General features: G+C 36.1%; 1 protein-coding gene across 1 annotated transcript in view; it reads left to right on the forward strand.

The window, feature by feature from the left end:
- Window positions 1–17,010, forward strand: part of LOC119795640 (neuroendocrine convertase 1-like) — a 122,191-nt gene that overhangs the window by 47,492 nt on the left and 57,689 nt on the right. Inside the window, exon 5 of the mRNA XM_038303716.1 lies at window positions 11,302–11,405. Coding sequence (XP_038159644.1) covers window positions 11,302–11,405 — 104 coding nt within the window. The remainder of the gene's footprint in view (window positions 1–11,301; window positions 11,406–17,010) is intronic.

Below are 17,010 nucleotides of genomic sequence, written 5' to 3' on the forward strand. Positions count from 1 at the left end.
TTTAAAGATTAGTTTTTGTTTGGCATCAGCCTGCAGATTATGTTTGGCCTCATTATAATAATCTGTGTGCTTCATCAGGTGACGTTCTCTGCGAAGTTGATCATTTTCTGCCGTCTCTGTGTTATGATGGAGGGCGTGCACATGAGTGATTAATGCTGTGCAGCGTGTAGAAGTAGGAAGCTCAGTCAAAGAAAGATTAAATCTAACAATGAAGAATCACCTCAGATGCATAAAGTGTGTAAAATGGGAAAGGTGCAAATGAACTGCAAAAGACTGAGGAAAGAGTTCTATAGGAGTGATTATGCTTCAGTGTTATCTTTCGGCACAGTGTGTTTATTTCCAATGTGTGACTGAGGTAAAGTAAGCTGAGACATAAGAATCACTCAGATTGATAAGCTGAAGCATTGGGTTTAAAGCAAAAGATCCTTAAAGACAGATGATCAAATATAAATCCATAAATTCCAAATGACAAATATCAGAATTTGTATGATGGCATCTATAATCTCTGATATTTTAGAAATACTCTGCTTCTGTTAAAAGTTTTTGTAACTCATTTAGATCATTTTACATTAGTCAGTTGTTTTCATACCATTTGTCGTTGACTTTTGTTCCCTTTTTTAGTAATTATTTTCTAACATTCTACAGCAAGCGCTGCTATCCTGTACCTTTTTGATATACCCAATGTTTGACATACCTGAATCAAATGAGGGGCTCTTACCATGCCTTGGATTGAGTCTTTGGATTCAGGTGTCTTATACAAGAGAGGCATCTAAAAGTTATAGGATGGTAGCTCTTGAGGAAGCTGGTATGATTTTAGGTAATATTGTATCTGGTCAGTATCGATATTTGGCAATTCTCAAAGCTGCAATACCGATATCGTATCGGGAAATATAAAGTTGTATCAGGACACACCTAGTAAATTTTTCAACAATTGAAAGTATAAAAAAATTAAAAGGGAAATTTCTGCTCACAGTTAGGCCTGCAGATGGTTCATATTAGCGAGCGGCTCATACAACTTTGTTAAAGGCCAACACCAATCATTCTAACTGATTTTCAGATATGTGGGCCAATATTTGTGTGCCAGTTCTTTAAGCAGATGTTTTTTTTCTCCCCATGATAACACTGACAATGATAACCTATGTTAAACATGTCTAAGTTTAATTAAAATTATACGTTTAACAAATGAAACAAAACATTGTTAGATTTACCTCCCTCTGTTGGTGCACTAAATGATTTACAAACCATTGTCAAGCATGTAGGAAAAACTATGGAAGCCCCAGAGTGACATTCTATTTTTTTTTAATCAAGGAGACACATCAACCTATGTCACCATAGACAAATTAGCTAAAATAAACGATGAAGCATTTATCTAAAAACAGGACTATAAGAGGACTACGTCTTTTATGACTTCTGAGAAGAATAACAACTTTAGCATCAGAGCATTTCCAGTGTTTGTTAACAAATTAGCTGTCTCTGTTGGGTGGACAGATCAGTTACTGGACTATACTGCCCAGTTTCCAACATAACATAACTGTCCTGCAGGAAGCCTGAAACCTCAGCATGTGCTTTACAGCCAGAAATATCACTTAAAAAAAAAAATAAGGCTGCTAATATGTTCTGGAAATGTATGTCAAAAACAAAGTTATTTCCCGTTTTAAAAATGAAAAAAAAAAAAAAAAAAAAAAAAAATATATACACTATATTGCCAAAAGTATTTGCTCACCCATCCAAATTATTGGAATCAGGTGTTCCAATCACTTCCATGGCCACAGGTGTATAAATTCAAGCACCTAGGCATGCAGACTGTTTTTACAAACATTTGTGAAAGAATGGGTCGCTCTCAGGAGCTCAGTGAATTCCAGCGTGGAACTGTGATAGGATGCCACCTGTGCAACAAATCCAGTCGTGAAATTTCCTCGCTCCTAAATATTCCACAGTCAACTGTCAGCTGTATTATAAGAAAATGGAAGTGTTTGGGAACGACAGCAACTCAGCCACGAAGTGGTAGGCCACGTAAACTGACGGAGCGGGGTCAGCGGATGCTGACGCGCATAGTGCGAAGAGGTCGCCAACTTTCTGCAGAGTCAATCACTACAGACCTCCAAACTTCATGTGGCCTTCAGATTAGCTCAAGAACAGTGCGCAGAGAGCTTCATGGAATGGGTTTCCATGGTCGAGCAGCTGCATCCAAGCCATACATCACCAAGTGCAATGCAAAGCGTCGGATGCGGTGGTGTAAAGCACGCCGCCACTGGACTCTAGAGCAGTGGAGACGCGTTCTCTGGAGTGACGAATCGCGCTTCTCCATCTGGCAATCTGATGGACGGGTCTGGGTTTGGCGGTTGCCAGGAGAACGGTACTTGTCTGACTGCATTGTGCCAAGTGTAAAGTTTGGTGGAGGGGGGATTATGGTGTGAGGTTGTTTTTCAGGAGCTGGGCTTGGCCCCTTAGTTTCAGTGAAAGGAACTCTGAATGCTTCAGCATACCAAGACATTTTGGACAATTCCATGCTCCCAACTTTGTGGGAACAGTTTGGAGCTGGCCCCTTCCTCTTCCAACATGACTGTGCACCAGTGCACAAAGCAAGGTCCATAAAGACATGGATGACAGAGTCTGGTGTGGATGAACTTGACTGGCCTGCACAGAGTCCTGACCTCAACCCGATAGAACACCTTTGGGATGAATTAGAGCGGAGACTGAGAGCCAGGCCTTCTCGTCCAACATCAGTGTGCGACCTCACAAATGCGCTTCTGGAAGAATGGTCAAAAATTCCCATAAACACACTCCTAAACCTTGTGGACAGCCTTCCCAGAAGAGTTGAAGCTGTTCTAGCTGCAAAGGGTGGACCGACGTCATATTGAACCCTATGGATTAGGAACGGGATGTCACTTAAGCTCATATGTGAGTCAAGGCAGGTGAGCAAATACTTTTGGCAATATAGTGTATATATATATATATATATATATATATATATATATATATATATATATATATATATATATATATATATATATATATATATATATGTTAAAATTGGAGTCATTTTTGGGGGGCAAATTCAATGCAATTAGTCAGAAACATGAAACATGGATTTGTAGTCAGATAATTAGCTGACTCTTCATTAATTTTAGCCAAAGTGATGAAGAGCCATTTTTGAGGGTCTAAAGAGCCACTTGCAGCTCCAGAGCCCCAGGTTGCAGACGCCTGCTTTAGACAAAGTTTTAAGGGTTTACATATGTAGCACTTTTTTATGACATATACGGCTAATTATATGCCTGTCTGGGGGTACGTATATTTAGATTTCATAGCATTGTTCCACTCTACACAATTATTACAGCTGTATTTCCCAATAGGAAACTGAAGCAAGCATATTTGGATTTTTACTTATGTTTTTTCTTCCAAGATGTTCTTTTATATTGAAACAACGAAGGTTAAAATAAAGAAGGATCTTTAAAAATAAAATGCAGATCAAGATCAGGGTTGTAGATATGCCAGTGCTTTTTAAAAGGATGATTTTCTGAGAGGAGTACATTCAACTGAAAGCTTCCTTTGTTTTTCTTTTTTGTCGTTAGTTACAGTAATTAAAAGCCATTTAGAAGAGTGTAAATGTTTTTCATTTCAACAACCTTTTCTTTAAAGTCTTCTGTGAAGTGGGAAAACCCTCTATTAACACATCATTTTTTTAATTAGTCTCTTTTTGGATGGATGGTTGTAGTTCAGGAACTTTTAATTTGAGCTTTTTTTATATTTGACTATAAACAAGTGAACTAAACAGAACTAAAACATTTTCATTAACCTCTTAAAACCCACCGAGTCACCAGCGAATGCAGAATGCATAAAATTCCAACGGTAAAATTTTTACCAGCAGGTGGAGCCATTGTGCGCAGCTCCAAGCTGACACCAAAAGTTCCATACTCCACAGCTCTGGAACTGTTATAGCTAGAGGTCTGAAGTTTTCTGTATGTGTGGTTGACATGATGTAGAACAAATATAATACAATAAAGCCTGCCTTTTCTCAAGAATATCTTTATTATTGCTGTTCAAAAAATACGTATTATTTCCGAGAATAAAAAACAACAACTTTTGAGTCATGTTTGAACTGATGCAGGTTGGTCTACGTTCTAGTCACCTAATGTTAGCTTTCAAATAATGTATTGCACATGTAATTTGAGCCTACAGTTCCTAAGTTATTTGCTTTTCCATTTGGGTATGCAAAATGGAGAGGATCACCCAAAATGAGGTGGATATTAAGAAGTTAAAGCTGTAATAAAGTAACAAAGTCTAATAATTCTCTAATTGACAATGACGTAAATCTTGTCGCCTTTTCAATGTCTTTTCAACCAATTTTCACTCGGTTGGTTTCTGTGTAGAATAACTAGTGTAGCCATTTTTTGGCCCCCATACCCGATACCGGATATCTGGCTGTGCAGTATTGGCCGATACCGACACCTTATCAATACCATTTGTTTGAAATTGATGTGTGTGTATATATGAAGAACTGCATACTACTTGGTTGTAAAATAATTGCGATCATGGCTTTGTCAAGCTGCTGCCTACCTTTGTGAAGCAGAAAAAAGACTAATACAAAGTGAATCCAGTAGAACTTTTCATTGCCTACCTGGAATGGGTGACAATAGCTGAATAAACTTTTGGCTCTCAAAATGGTATCGGTGCCCTATTTGTTGGTACTCGCCGATACCGATGGCACCATTTTAGTGCTGGATCGGGGCCCTGCCCGATACTGGGATCAGTGCAACACTAATATTTATCAAAGTAACATCTGACCCAACTTATTTCACTGTGCATGCGAACAGTTGGCAAACAACGGTTGATGCAATGATGCAAAAGAGGCAAACAAGTGTGAAACTTACATCATGGTGCAAAAAAGAAAGGTCCAAGTGTTTAAAAGCACAAGAAGAAGTTTTATTCTAAGAGGGAGACAATTGGAGTTGTGCTGTGTCTGTTAGAGTACACTAAAGCTGGAGCTAAAGCTCAGGACGCATTCTAATGTCTCTGCAAAGCTGATGGACACATGAGTTAATGTCCTTGCTAATAGTGCTACTGGTGTTAGCAATGCTTTAAGCCGGGCGTACACTGTATGATTTTTGGGGCGATTTTCCAGTCGTGCGAGAATCTTTTGATCCGGCCGACTTTCAGCCTGATGGTCATCAACTTTCAATGTAAATTTTGCTAATTTTCATTCTAGGGCTTTTAAACAGGCTTGAATTAGGGCTGATAGAACAGCAAATATATTACACACCCTATTGAGAGACCCTAAGGACCAGCACCAAATACCCTATATAATCATCCTATGACCCCTTTAAAAAACATAACCTGTTACAGTAGCCTAGCATGCAGCTACTTTTAATGCTCTAAAATGCCGATGAATTTGATTGACTCTTTGGTTATTAGAACTTTAATAAAACTTTATTTATCAAAAATAAAATGTTTATTAATTGATGTTTTACATGATAATAAATGCATTTCTTAAGAGGACTAAAAACTTGAGAAATTAAACTGTGTCTGTGTTTACAGGGGTAAAAGTGATTCAAGACACCCAATTGCAGGATATTTGTTGACATAGATATAATTTTTGTCCCAGATTATAATTAGTAATACAATTAATTATTTTAGCTATGCAAATGATTCACAGCTTTATTATGATCAGGTCACACTGAACAGATATCTAGAACAAGTCAAAGTGTGGATGTTCCAAAAGATTTGGTTTTAAAATTTAACAGGGTGGTTTTAGATAATACCACACAATACAAAACAGACTGCAGCCAATGTTTCCTGGTAAAAATGAGCAGAAGGCCATGTAAATGAATTCTATATAACGTGGTTAAGAGTAATGAATTAAAAAATGATCCAGTTTAAATGCTGTTGATAGGTGAGACATTAGAACCTAAGACATGCTTCATTAGACCATAATTGCTTGTAACCAACGTGGTATAAATCTTTTTTTCCTGATATAAGTAGCACGTCGTAGTAACTCTGACGTCATTTTGGGTCAGTATCATTGAATCTGCGGGGCTCTCCCTAATCACCTTGGCTTTCTCATCTCAGTCTGTGAGAATAATCAGTTTATGCTGAAAATCCTCCTGCTTTACAACTCCTCAACCAATCTAAGCTCTCCTACTTCTTCCTTGCACTAAAAACAGAAAGCAGTCCTCTCGTGCAGCAGAGTGTGCACTTGTGAAAAAATACTTGTCCTCAGCAACCTCTAACAGATTCTCTGCTATACAGACAGAATTTTTTGCAGCTCCTTTTCCCATTTCCTTACACCAGCACCACTACCTCAAATATATGTAGAGGTTCATTTGGGTGATATGCAGTATTATTCTCTGCTGCCTGCAATGTTTTGCATGCAGGCTAGCTTTGGTCTCATCAGAACAGAGCACATGCTAGTTCATGTTGACCCGTGTCCACTACATGGTGTGGGTCTTTTTGAGACAATAAGTAGCAATGTTGCTCAGATGCATAAAAAAAAAAGACTGCAATGTTTTCGCAGCTGATCACAGCAACTCTAGTCAGTCCAATCTGTTCCATTAACTGCGTTTCTGAAGTATCCTAGCTGCAACGGGCACGCTGCTTCTCAAAAGTATACTTCTGTTTTATATTTGCCCCTCGGCGCACTGATTCAACGTCAATCTGAAGCAGGTACAAGTAAAAGATTGTACATTTATCAGGACCAGAACAGTTACTGCAAAAATAAACTATATCAAATTCAGCATTTAAATCATAGATTTAAAGAATCCAGTTTCAAAACTGTTTTGTAATTGCACATTTTAAATGGCATTACTAAAGAGTATTTATAAATTGCATTTATTAATTCATTATTGAATACTGCAATTTGAAAATATATTTTCAACTCATATTTCCAAATGAGGAATTAAAAAACTAAATTTATAGATCTGATTTTAAATATTTTTTCTCATCAAACAATGAAAATTTCCTTTTCCACCCCTACCTTGTATTTGAAATTGTTTTTGAAATTGCATTTTTATTTAAATACATACATGTGTTGTGACTGTGGATCATGTTTTCGAGACTTTAATAACAAAATCTTTTTATATTGGTAATCCACTGTCATAATGAGCATTGAGTTATAAAAAAAAAAAAAAAAAAATATATATATATATATATATATATATATATATATATATATATATATATATATATATATATATATATATATATATATATATATATATATATATATATATATATATATATATATATATATTTAAATATTTGATCAAAAGAAAACAAGGTTAAGTGATGCAATTAAGAGCAGACATGTAAAACATGGGTAGCAATGACAAAATTACCACTTTCCTGGTTTATGGTTTTATTTAAAGCCAACAAGAACACTACTGTTGCGCCATGATGCACTGAGGTCACAGGGAACAGGGTACCTGGCAGAAACTACACCGCAGCACACTGGTAGAGGAAGGGTTCAGGGGTTACACCTCCACCAAAGTAATGGACACACTTTGGCACAAGCCGGTAGTTCCGTCCCTGAGTGTAGCCAGCCAGAATTTGTCCCAGAATTTGTGCAATTTAAATTTTCAATTCTTTTTTTTGCTGTTTCACACAGAAGGCCATTAAAGGAGAAATAAGCAAAAATGTCCCCACTAAGTGCTGTCTGTTGATCAAAACAAGATGTGTAACAACCGATACCTCTCTATACCTCCACTTAGATTTAACTAGTAACTCAGAACTTTCTAAGACTGTTAGAAAGAGAAATTTATTTTTGGAAATCTTTGTCTTTAAGCGAATGTTTCAAACCACTTGATGCGCTCTCTGCCATTTTGCTTGTAGACTAAACTGCTCTGGGTGTGTTTTATAAACATGGAGGACCTAACCTATGTTCACACGGACATACTTGCACACTCGGCTTTAAACAAGAATCTTAACAGGAACACAAAGAGATTTTTTGTGACGTTGCAACAAATTGCACCTGAAAAGTTATCAGTAGTTCCTATCTATTATGATAAATTACTGCTTATTGCTTATTTTTTTGGTCTGAATTCTACACATTTAAGAATTTTATACAGTATAAGATTTTTGGCTATCCCATGTAATATCGATCTTTCAGTTCCTAGAATCGATAAAAAAAAAAAAAAAAATGTTTTATCCAAAAAAATGAGGGCAAATGGGCTACCTCTGAACCGCCGCTCTGACGGATAGCGATGTGGAGCCCTGTTCCTGTGCAGCGCAGCGCCATTTCCATAGTGAAGTCAGTCACAGTGGAAGACGACTGACTAGAACCCAAAACACCATGGATACCAAAAATAGTAAATGATCAATATCTTCTGACGAACATATACTGTACAGCACTCGCTTTTTTTAAATTATTTATTTATTATTTTGACAGCAGGGAAAAATATCACAATGTAAAGTGATATTGCAATATTGTGATAATATCGTATCGTGACCCAGGTATTGTGACACGTATTGTATCCCAACACCATGCCAATATTCACACCTAGTGAGGACAGGCAATAACATTGTTTTGGAATATGCATTTCAGGATTTCAATAGACAGAGACAGATAGTTGTGAACTGCAGTTCTGAGTCGACTCTACATCTACATAATATTTACCTACAGTATTTGTGTTAAAAATCCTAGTTGTCGAGCCTCTGCTCTGACAGATGAAGCGAAAGCACCGGAGGGAGGCATAAGAGATGAAACAGCCAGGAGATCATGGTCGAAGGCTGCAGGTGTGTTTGTGTGTTGATTCCTACAAAGGAAAGACAGAAAATAAAAAAAAGCTTTTCTATGCTTTGACCGGAGTGAACCTTTCACCACTGGGGTTTCTTGCAAGTATTTTTGGATTAAATCTGCCAGTGTTAGAGCACATGTGCTGTGTCAAATTAAATAAAAAGGCACTCAATGAACCCAGGCATTGTGTGATCTCCTAATTGTTAATTTCAAAACCATATTAAACCACAGTATATTTACCATTTACTCCTAAGTATTCTAGTATATATATATATATATATATATATATATATATATATATATATATATATATATATATATATATATATATATATATATATATACACACACGTCATTCCTCTTTATCTAAAAAAACAACATTGTTAATCTTGTACCTGTGCTTTTAAAGTGTGTTGGACAAATCAGACTTAGTGTCTTGGGATTAGAGATGTATAATTTTCTTTGGGTCAGTATGTTGACTACTGTATTACTGAGGATTTACTTAAATTTGAATAATCTGTCATGACAAAAAAAAATGTGTCAACCATTGCTTTATTCATCCTGTTTGTTTTATTCTTCAGGTAATTTACATTTAGAAAAAAATAGAAGAAAACAAATTCAGTTTATTTTTTAGTTTATTTATATAGCGCCAATTCACAACACATGTAAGGCACTTTACAGTTCACCAGATCATAGAGTCAAATTGATTCAAAGTTTCCTATCTAAGGAAAACCAGTTGATTGCATCAAGTCATTGACACGAAGGCAATCCCTCACATGCTTTTAGCAACAGTGGAGAGGAAAAACTCCCTTTTAACAGGCAGAAACCTCCAGCAGAACCAGGCTCAGTGTGAGCGGCCATCTGCCGAGGCCGACTGGGGTTCAAGGAGACAGAAGCAGAGATACAAAAAGCAGCTGTAAAAGGCGGCCCCGTCCAGGAAACACACAGCCAGGCAGACGAGCTCCGAGTCAGCTCCCATGTCAGAGGATCAAGAGAGCACATCCAGCCAGTCACAGTCAGAGAAACAGGACTACACTGGAAAAACAGGCTGATCTCCAACAGCTATAAATAAAGGTGTTGATGGCAGCAGCACAGCTACTATTTCTCTCCAGGATGAAGTCACAGCCAAACAGGAACAGATGAGGCGAAGCTACAATGAGAAAAAGCAGAGAGAGCAGAACGTTATAGGTTTAACTAACAGATTCTGCAGAGTTGGATAATAGAGATAGAATCAAGCAGAATGATGAAATGGGGGTCCCTATGTCCTCCAGAAGTCTAAGCCTATAGCAGCATAACTATAGAGATAGCTCAGGATAACCTGAGCCACCCTAACTATAAGCTTTATCAAAAAAGGAAAGTTTTAAGCCTAGCCTTAAAAGTAGACAGGGTGTCTGCCTCACAGACTAAAACTGGTAGTTGGTTCCACAGGAGAGGAGCCTGATAACTAAAACCTGCCTCCTATTCTGCTTTTAGAAACTCTAGGAACCACTGCTAAACCTGCAGATTGAGAGCGAAGTGCTCTGTTAGGAACATACGGAACAATCAGATCTCTGATATAAGACGGAGCTCGGCCATTTAAGGCTTTATATGTGAGAAGGAGCATTTTAAATTATTTTCTTGATTTAACAGGAAGCCAATGAAGAGAAGCTAAGATGGGAGAGATACAGTATGATCTCTCTTTTTAATTTTCATCAGAACTCTGGCTGCAGCTTTTTGGATCAGATGAAGTCATTTAACTAGAGTTTGTGGACTTCCTGATAGTAAAGAATTACAATAGTCCAGCCTTGAAGTAAAAAATGCATGGCCTAGTTTCTCTGCATAAATCCTGGACAGGATATTTCTAATTTTTGCAATATTCCGCAGATGAAAGAAGAACATTCTAGAAATAACAGGTCCTGATCAAAAATAACACCAAGTTTTTTTTTTTTTACTTTATCATCTGAAATCAATTTAATCCCAACCAAATGAAGTGAGAAATGTGTTCTAATATTTTATTTTTTCCATCACTCGAATGAGATCATTCACTGTAATTATTTACTACGTGGAAAAACTGCAGACCCTGTAGCTGCTATCAATGCTGATAGAAAAGGATTTTTTTTCCCACAGAAAATCTCACACCGAGCAAAAATTGTTTGAAAAGACATTGAAACACAACATGATTTACATCAAATCGACGTCTACATTTGGTTGAAAAGTGTTTGTTCTTTTTTAAGTCTTACAGACAAAAACCTGTATAATTTTTTTTTTTAATCAAACCTCCACAATTTCTGCAGAACCCATATTCTTGTATGCTTGTGAAAAAGAGAAGCGATATTAAGTATAATAAGACTGCATTGGGGCCTTGGCGAGGTGGGGCACCTCCACAGAAAGCAACGTAAACTGAGCCTGCGCAAAAATAATGAGATGCTAATAAGATGGTAATCTCCCCATCGTATTCTTCCTTAGTGGTTAGGGGAATCTGAAGAGTTTTTCACTACTGGTTAGAGATCCAGGCATGTCCTGAAGTCAAAGTTCAATATACAGAAAAAGGAAAACTCCAAACATATGTGTATTATAGATCTCTGTTCTTGCAGGATCCCAAAGGAAACGGTCTACAGTAGACGGCCCTTCTGAGGAGAGAAAGGATGACCAGTCCCTCACCTTTAATGACCCACTGTGGCCCATGCAGTGGGAATTGGTGGGTGTGGTTCATCTCTGTGTCTGTCTGCTGTTGTTTTTGCCCTATCTGGAAGTCTCCTCTCTCTTCTTGTCTGCGCGTTGAAGGATGTGCCTGGTAAAGGCATAAGTCAGACGAGCTTTCATGTGTGACCGGAGAAGTAGACAGAAGATATAGAAATAAGGAGATTGTGATGGAGGACAGAGAGTTTGTGAAGGGGGTTTTCCATGTACTGAGACAGATGGGTAAGATTGATGAGGCTTGGAGAAACACAGACACACAACCGGGCAGAAGCAGGACAGGCATATGCCTTCAACTGCCTTCTTCACCCTGTTTGGCCAAACTGTGCGTCTGAGGCACTGCAATTATATAGGAAAGTATATTTATACAGAATAGAGGAACTTTATTTTGACTTAAACACTTACAGTACACCCCAAATGTTATACAATTCAATAAATATCTACTTTTGTAGATCTATCTATCTTAACCACTGGTACAATTAAAGATCAGTAGAAGTCATGTGAAAACATGTTCTACAAACTATTGTTACTTTAAAAAGGTTTGTATAATAAAAACAACGGTCTTTCTTTTTGGGCAATACTTTTTTACACATTAGTGTCTTAGTAAAGATAAACATTTCTATCATCAGAGATATTCAGTGTTCAAAAAAAGAAACAAATATCACTCCAAATGTCTTCTGGGCAGTCATCCCTTTTTGTCTTTAACTGGTCTAATATTAGATGATGGTCCCGCTTGTGGTCTGGTGCTCTTTCTAAATACAGCGCTAGTTTGAAACTTAAGTCGCAGCATTTTTTCTTTGCATGCATTTTTTGCTTTAGCATAATTTATGTTGCAGCAGGTTTTTGTATTTTCAGCGTGTTTAAAATTTTGCTTCTCTCTTATCTGTGATTGCAACATTTGTCCTTCGTGTTAAGCAAATTTTTCTATTTTCTATTCTATAGATTTCTAATGCTCCTATAGATATCTTAAGCTCCTATATATATATATATATATATATATATATATATATATATATATATATATATATATATATATATATATATATATATATATATATATATATATATATATATATATATAATGCTTATATGGATATATAATGCTCATATATATATATATCTAATGCTCCTATAGATAGATGATGCTCCTATAGATATATGATGCAAGAAACTAAAGGGAGAAAAGAAGACTCTTTGTATTTAAGGGAATGTTTTTATCTAAGGTAATTCCTGCAGGGCAAAGCTTTTTTCAATTCAGCTTTTGTGTATGTGTCTCACTGTTTAGGTTTATATTGTTTTTTTTCATCCAGAAAGTTAATTTACCTAAAAAATATCTGTAAGAAATCTGTAAAGATATCATTCTTTTCTCTTTGACATGTTGATTAACAGACTTGGTCTAGTCTTGTTCTCAATTAAAACAGGATGATATACATTTAACAGAACAGAAATTCTATATTAGCAGTAAATTACTTATAGATATCTGATATTTACAGCACTAAAGTCATAGATATCATTTAAGTTACACTTTAACTTGAATCGTAGCAGAGATGCAAATGTAAACTCTACTAAAGGTTATGAATGTGGATTTTCATGTGTCTGAGAATCTGATCCATCTTCTGCAATGATTTCCTCTCTATCAGGAGTTTTCTATAAACAAACTGGGCTCCAAATGGACAAATGCCCTGTGTGCTCCTGGTTTATACTCTGCTTTAATGTAGATGTTACGTCATTATCAATAAGTATAGAAGTTAAAAGCCAGTTTAAAGATAGTAAGGAGAAGAAAGTAAAGATATTTGTGCTCAGACTCGACACTTTCGCTCATCAATTACAGCCATTAACAGGGTACTTTTTTATTGTTTTAAACTCACTTTAATAGTGGAAACCATTAAAAAGACACAGGATGATGACCTAAATTAAGTCACACTGAGAATAGAAGAGCAATTACATTTTTTTGGATGAAATGAGCAAAGTTTCAAAACTGTAACAAAATAAAGTCAATTCATATCATTGTATATTGTGGGCATGTATATATGTTTTATATTATATTATCCAATAAACCAGTTCTATCCAAACTCCATCCTTAGGGACTGGTGTCCTTCATGTTTTAGATGTTTCCCTGTTTTTACACACCCACGCTTTCTATTGGTGATTGATTAACAAGCTTTTTCTGAATTGAAATAATCTGAATCCAGTGTGTTAGAGCAGGGAAACATCAAAAACCTGCAGAAAAAGATATAATTGAAGACTAACCTGCAATAAACCGTAGTTATTTATTTATCACCTACATATTTTAAGATTAAAAGCTGCAAAACTGTGTGAAAACTCTAAAATGAATGAGGATATCTAGTTTTTTTTGCAAAAAAAGGTAGGTTTAATAGTTTTTGAAAAAACAAGAAAACATTTGCATAGATCTAAAGAACACAAAAAGCATTTCAGCTGTTTATTTTAAAAGCTAGAAATAGAGTTATCTTTTAAATTTAACTTTTGTGCTTTAAATGGTTTCTGCTGCTTATTAAATAATGTTTTCTGCCTATTTCTATAAAATTCATTAGTTTATTATTTTTCTGTTTACTCTATCAATAATAAATCCCTGGTTATTGCTATAAATACCCTGGGAAAGCGTTTCCCAGCCAATCGACTCCGTAGACGTTTTTGAGTGACGCGCGAGGGCGTAATCTGGCAGAGTGAGGGGGAGGAGAGGCGGGCTCACAGATTCACCCAGGCAACCAGCAGCAGATTGACTGACACCTCAGCTCTCGGGGCAAGTTGGAGGGATGAGAGTCAGGATGGAGGCGGAGGGTGGTGGAGACAGAATTGAGGCGAGATGAAGAGAAATATGAGGCGGAGAGCTCAGAGTTTCAATATGAACATGATTTGTAGAAAAACAGCTCTGATTTTAGAACTCTTATCGACTAGATTATTTTTAAAGCATGCGATATTACAAGAAATGCTACACATAAGTGATTACGTGTCTTTAATTATATGGGTTTATTACATAAACAGGAATATAGGGCATGATTATCAGACACTGAGTAATCAGGAAAAAATCTAAAGCCCTTCCAAAAGGAACCTTTCTCTCTCTGTATCCGACTTATTTCACTCTGTTGTGTTTAATCGACCTTTGGTGCATGGAGATATTGATTGAGGGTCAGTAATCGCCCGAGAGTTGGGAGCCTGCCAGGCCTAAAAAAAGTGCATATGTGTTTTTGCTAAAATCCTTCTTGTTATTCCCATCGAGTGATATCTTCAATAATGTACACGCCAATTTGGCTTAAAACACCTTGACGACAAGTAATGCTTCTTTCTGAAGATCCTTGCAGAATTATGAGGTAAAATATACCGTGACTGACAGGTGCTTCCAAAAAAATAAAAATAAATGAAAAAATTTTTGGTGCAAATTCTAAGCAAACACAACAAAAAAGAAATACAGAGCTTCCAAAGGGTTTGATCCTGATCTGATTCTTTTTATTTTGACTCCATCTAGATGTCTGGAGCACTTCCATTTTGAGTGTTTGCTGCTTTTTTACTGTTTGCATCATTTTCTTTCTGTGACCGCAGCATTTTGTTTGTGGTATCAGCATTTTTTTGTTTGCATCTATTTTGTTTTTTTCCCCTTCCACTCTCAGTGATTGCAGAATTTTTTGTTTGTAGCATTTTTCTGTTGCATGTTTTTTTTTTTTTTTGTTTGTTTGCGTGTTTTTGAGTTTAGATTGCACATATTTTTGCAGCAAGTTTCCTGGTTTGCTATCTGTTTGCATCTGTCGGCCACCATAAAATAACCATTGATAATTAGAATATAAAAAAAAAACACATCTAAAAGAAATTTCAAATGTAAGTCAATAAACAGGAATAAATTAAAATGTCCGAGTAAAAATCAGAAATGTATGATAATGATATACACATTTACGAGTACATGTGTATATCATGTGTATTACAACTGTACTTGTACAAATCCCAAATTAATAAGTACGAATCTACAAACTCTTGAAGCAGTCACACGAATTACCAGGTGTTGGAGGTAAAGCACCTGAAGGTTCTTCATCAATCAGCTTTAAATGAGAAGAAGATAAATACAAAAAAATAACCATCTACTGAACATTATTGTCACTACCCCATCTGTCCTGGGAGCACAATCCGTACCATCAGTTCATTTGCGCATGTGCAACCAGATATATATCCGGGTCAACCTCGATTTTACTTTGTAAAAAAGACCTAAATTACATTTTCCTTCCCTAAAAATAGTAAGCTCACTAAACTACAATGTGTTACAGGTTGATGATGTATTTCCTGAGTAAATAAATGCTTTAAAATCCTTTCTGTTTGATCACTCGTCTCTGCCCGATCTGCACCGGAACGCTACTTCTGGGAGTTAACTTTTTCGGCTTTGAATTTTAAACATAAATCTAGTCTTTTTGAGTTTTATGTTTTCCTTTCGTGTTAACATTATGGTATATAGTGCAAAATCAAAAGAAAAAAAAACAACTGAATTGCAGATAAACTTGGTTTAATCATATTTTATCCAAACTACTGCGAGCATTTCTTACGATGACGTCAGACAAGCTGTTTAACGGAGAAAATGTAAAAAGCATCAAATGGTCTCAGAAAAGCCATAAAATATGTTTTCAAGATGTGTATTAGCATTGTTTAGTGATTTATAGATTAAAATAAGTACTTTTAGTACGATAATTACACTATTTATGGTGACCTGGATGAATATCTGTTTGCTGATGCGCAAATGAGCCGATTGTACAGATCATGCTTCCGGTGTCATAGCCTTAGACAACTTTTATTGTCGCATTTTAAACACTCTGTTTTTACAAAATGAAAATTCCTTTTATACAGCTTTCAGACACTACAGATCAGGTAGTGACAATTATATCTTTACTGAAATGTTGCTTAAAACACATGCACAGTACAACATTAATTTAATGGTTCTGGTTAATGCTGGTTGGTCCACAACCTTCAGGAGCATTACTGCCACCAACTGGTATGAAGTATAACAACTTCATCAGGGGTAATAGATTTGCAAATGCAATCGTGATGTATACATGTATAATTAATTATAATACATTATACTTGTATATAAACTGAATTAAAGACGTATACTCATAACTAATGATTTTTGCAAATTGGTCACTTTGAAACTTCTCTTTGTAACTTCTAAACTTGTATTCTAACAGATAAAATTTTAAATGACACAAATACAAATCTTAAATTTATTCACGTTCTTTTTGGTTAAAGTTCACATCAAGAATGAGGAATTGTGTTGGGCTTAGGGTTAAAGAGACTTCATGCTATGATGGCAGATAAAGGGTCTATATGAAAACCATATTGGAGAGGAAATTACAACTGGTATACCAGATTTAGCGTTGCACCGCCCATCACCATTCTGCCGTCGTTAAATATTACATTATGATTTCAATGGAGTCGGCCAGGTTTCAGTGAGAGGAACTCTTACTGCTGCAGCATTTAAAGACATCAGAGACAATTTATCATCCATGATTAAAGCAAAGTCAATAAGGACATGCGAGACTTATGTGTGGAGGAATTAAATGGACCGACACAGAGCCCTGATCCCAGCTTGTTAGAGCATCTCTGGGATGCAT

Source organism: Cyprinodon tularosa, unplaced genomic scaffold, assembly GCF_016077235.1.
Source record: "Cyprinodon tularosa strain WSP-4 unplaced genomic scaffold, ASM1607723v1 ctg519, whole genome shotgun sequence".
NCBI classification, from domain to species: Eukaryota; Metazoa; Chordata; class Actinopteri; order Cyprinodontiformes; family Cyprinodontidae; genus Cyprinodon; species Cyprinodon tularosa.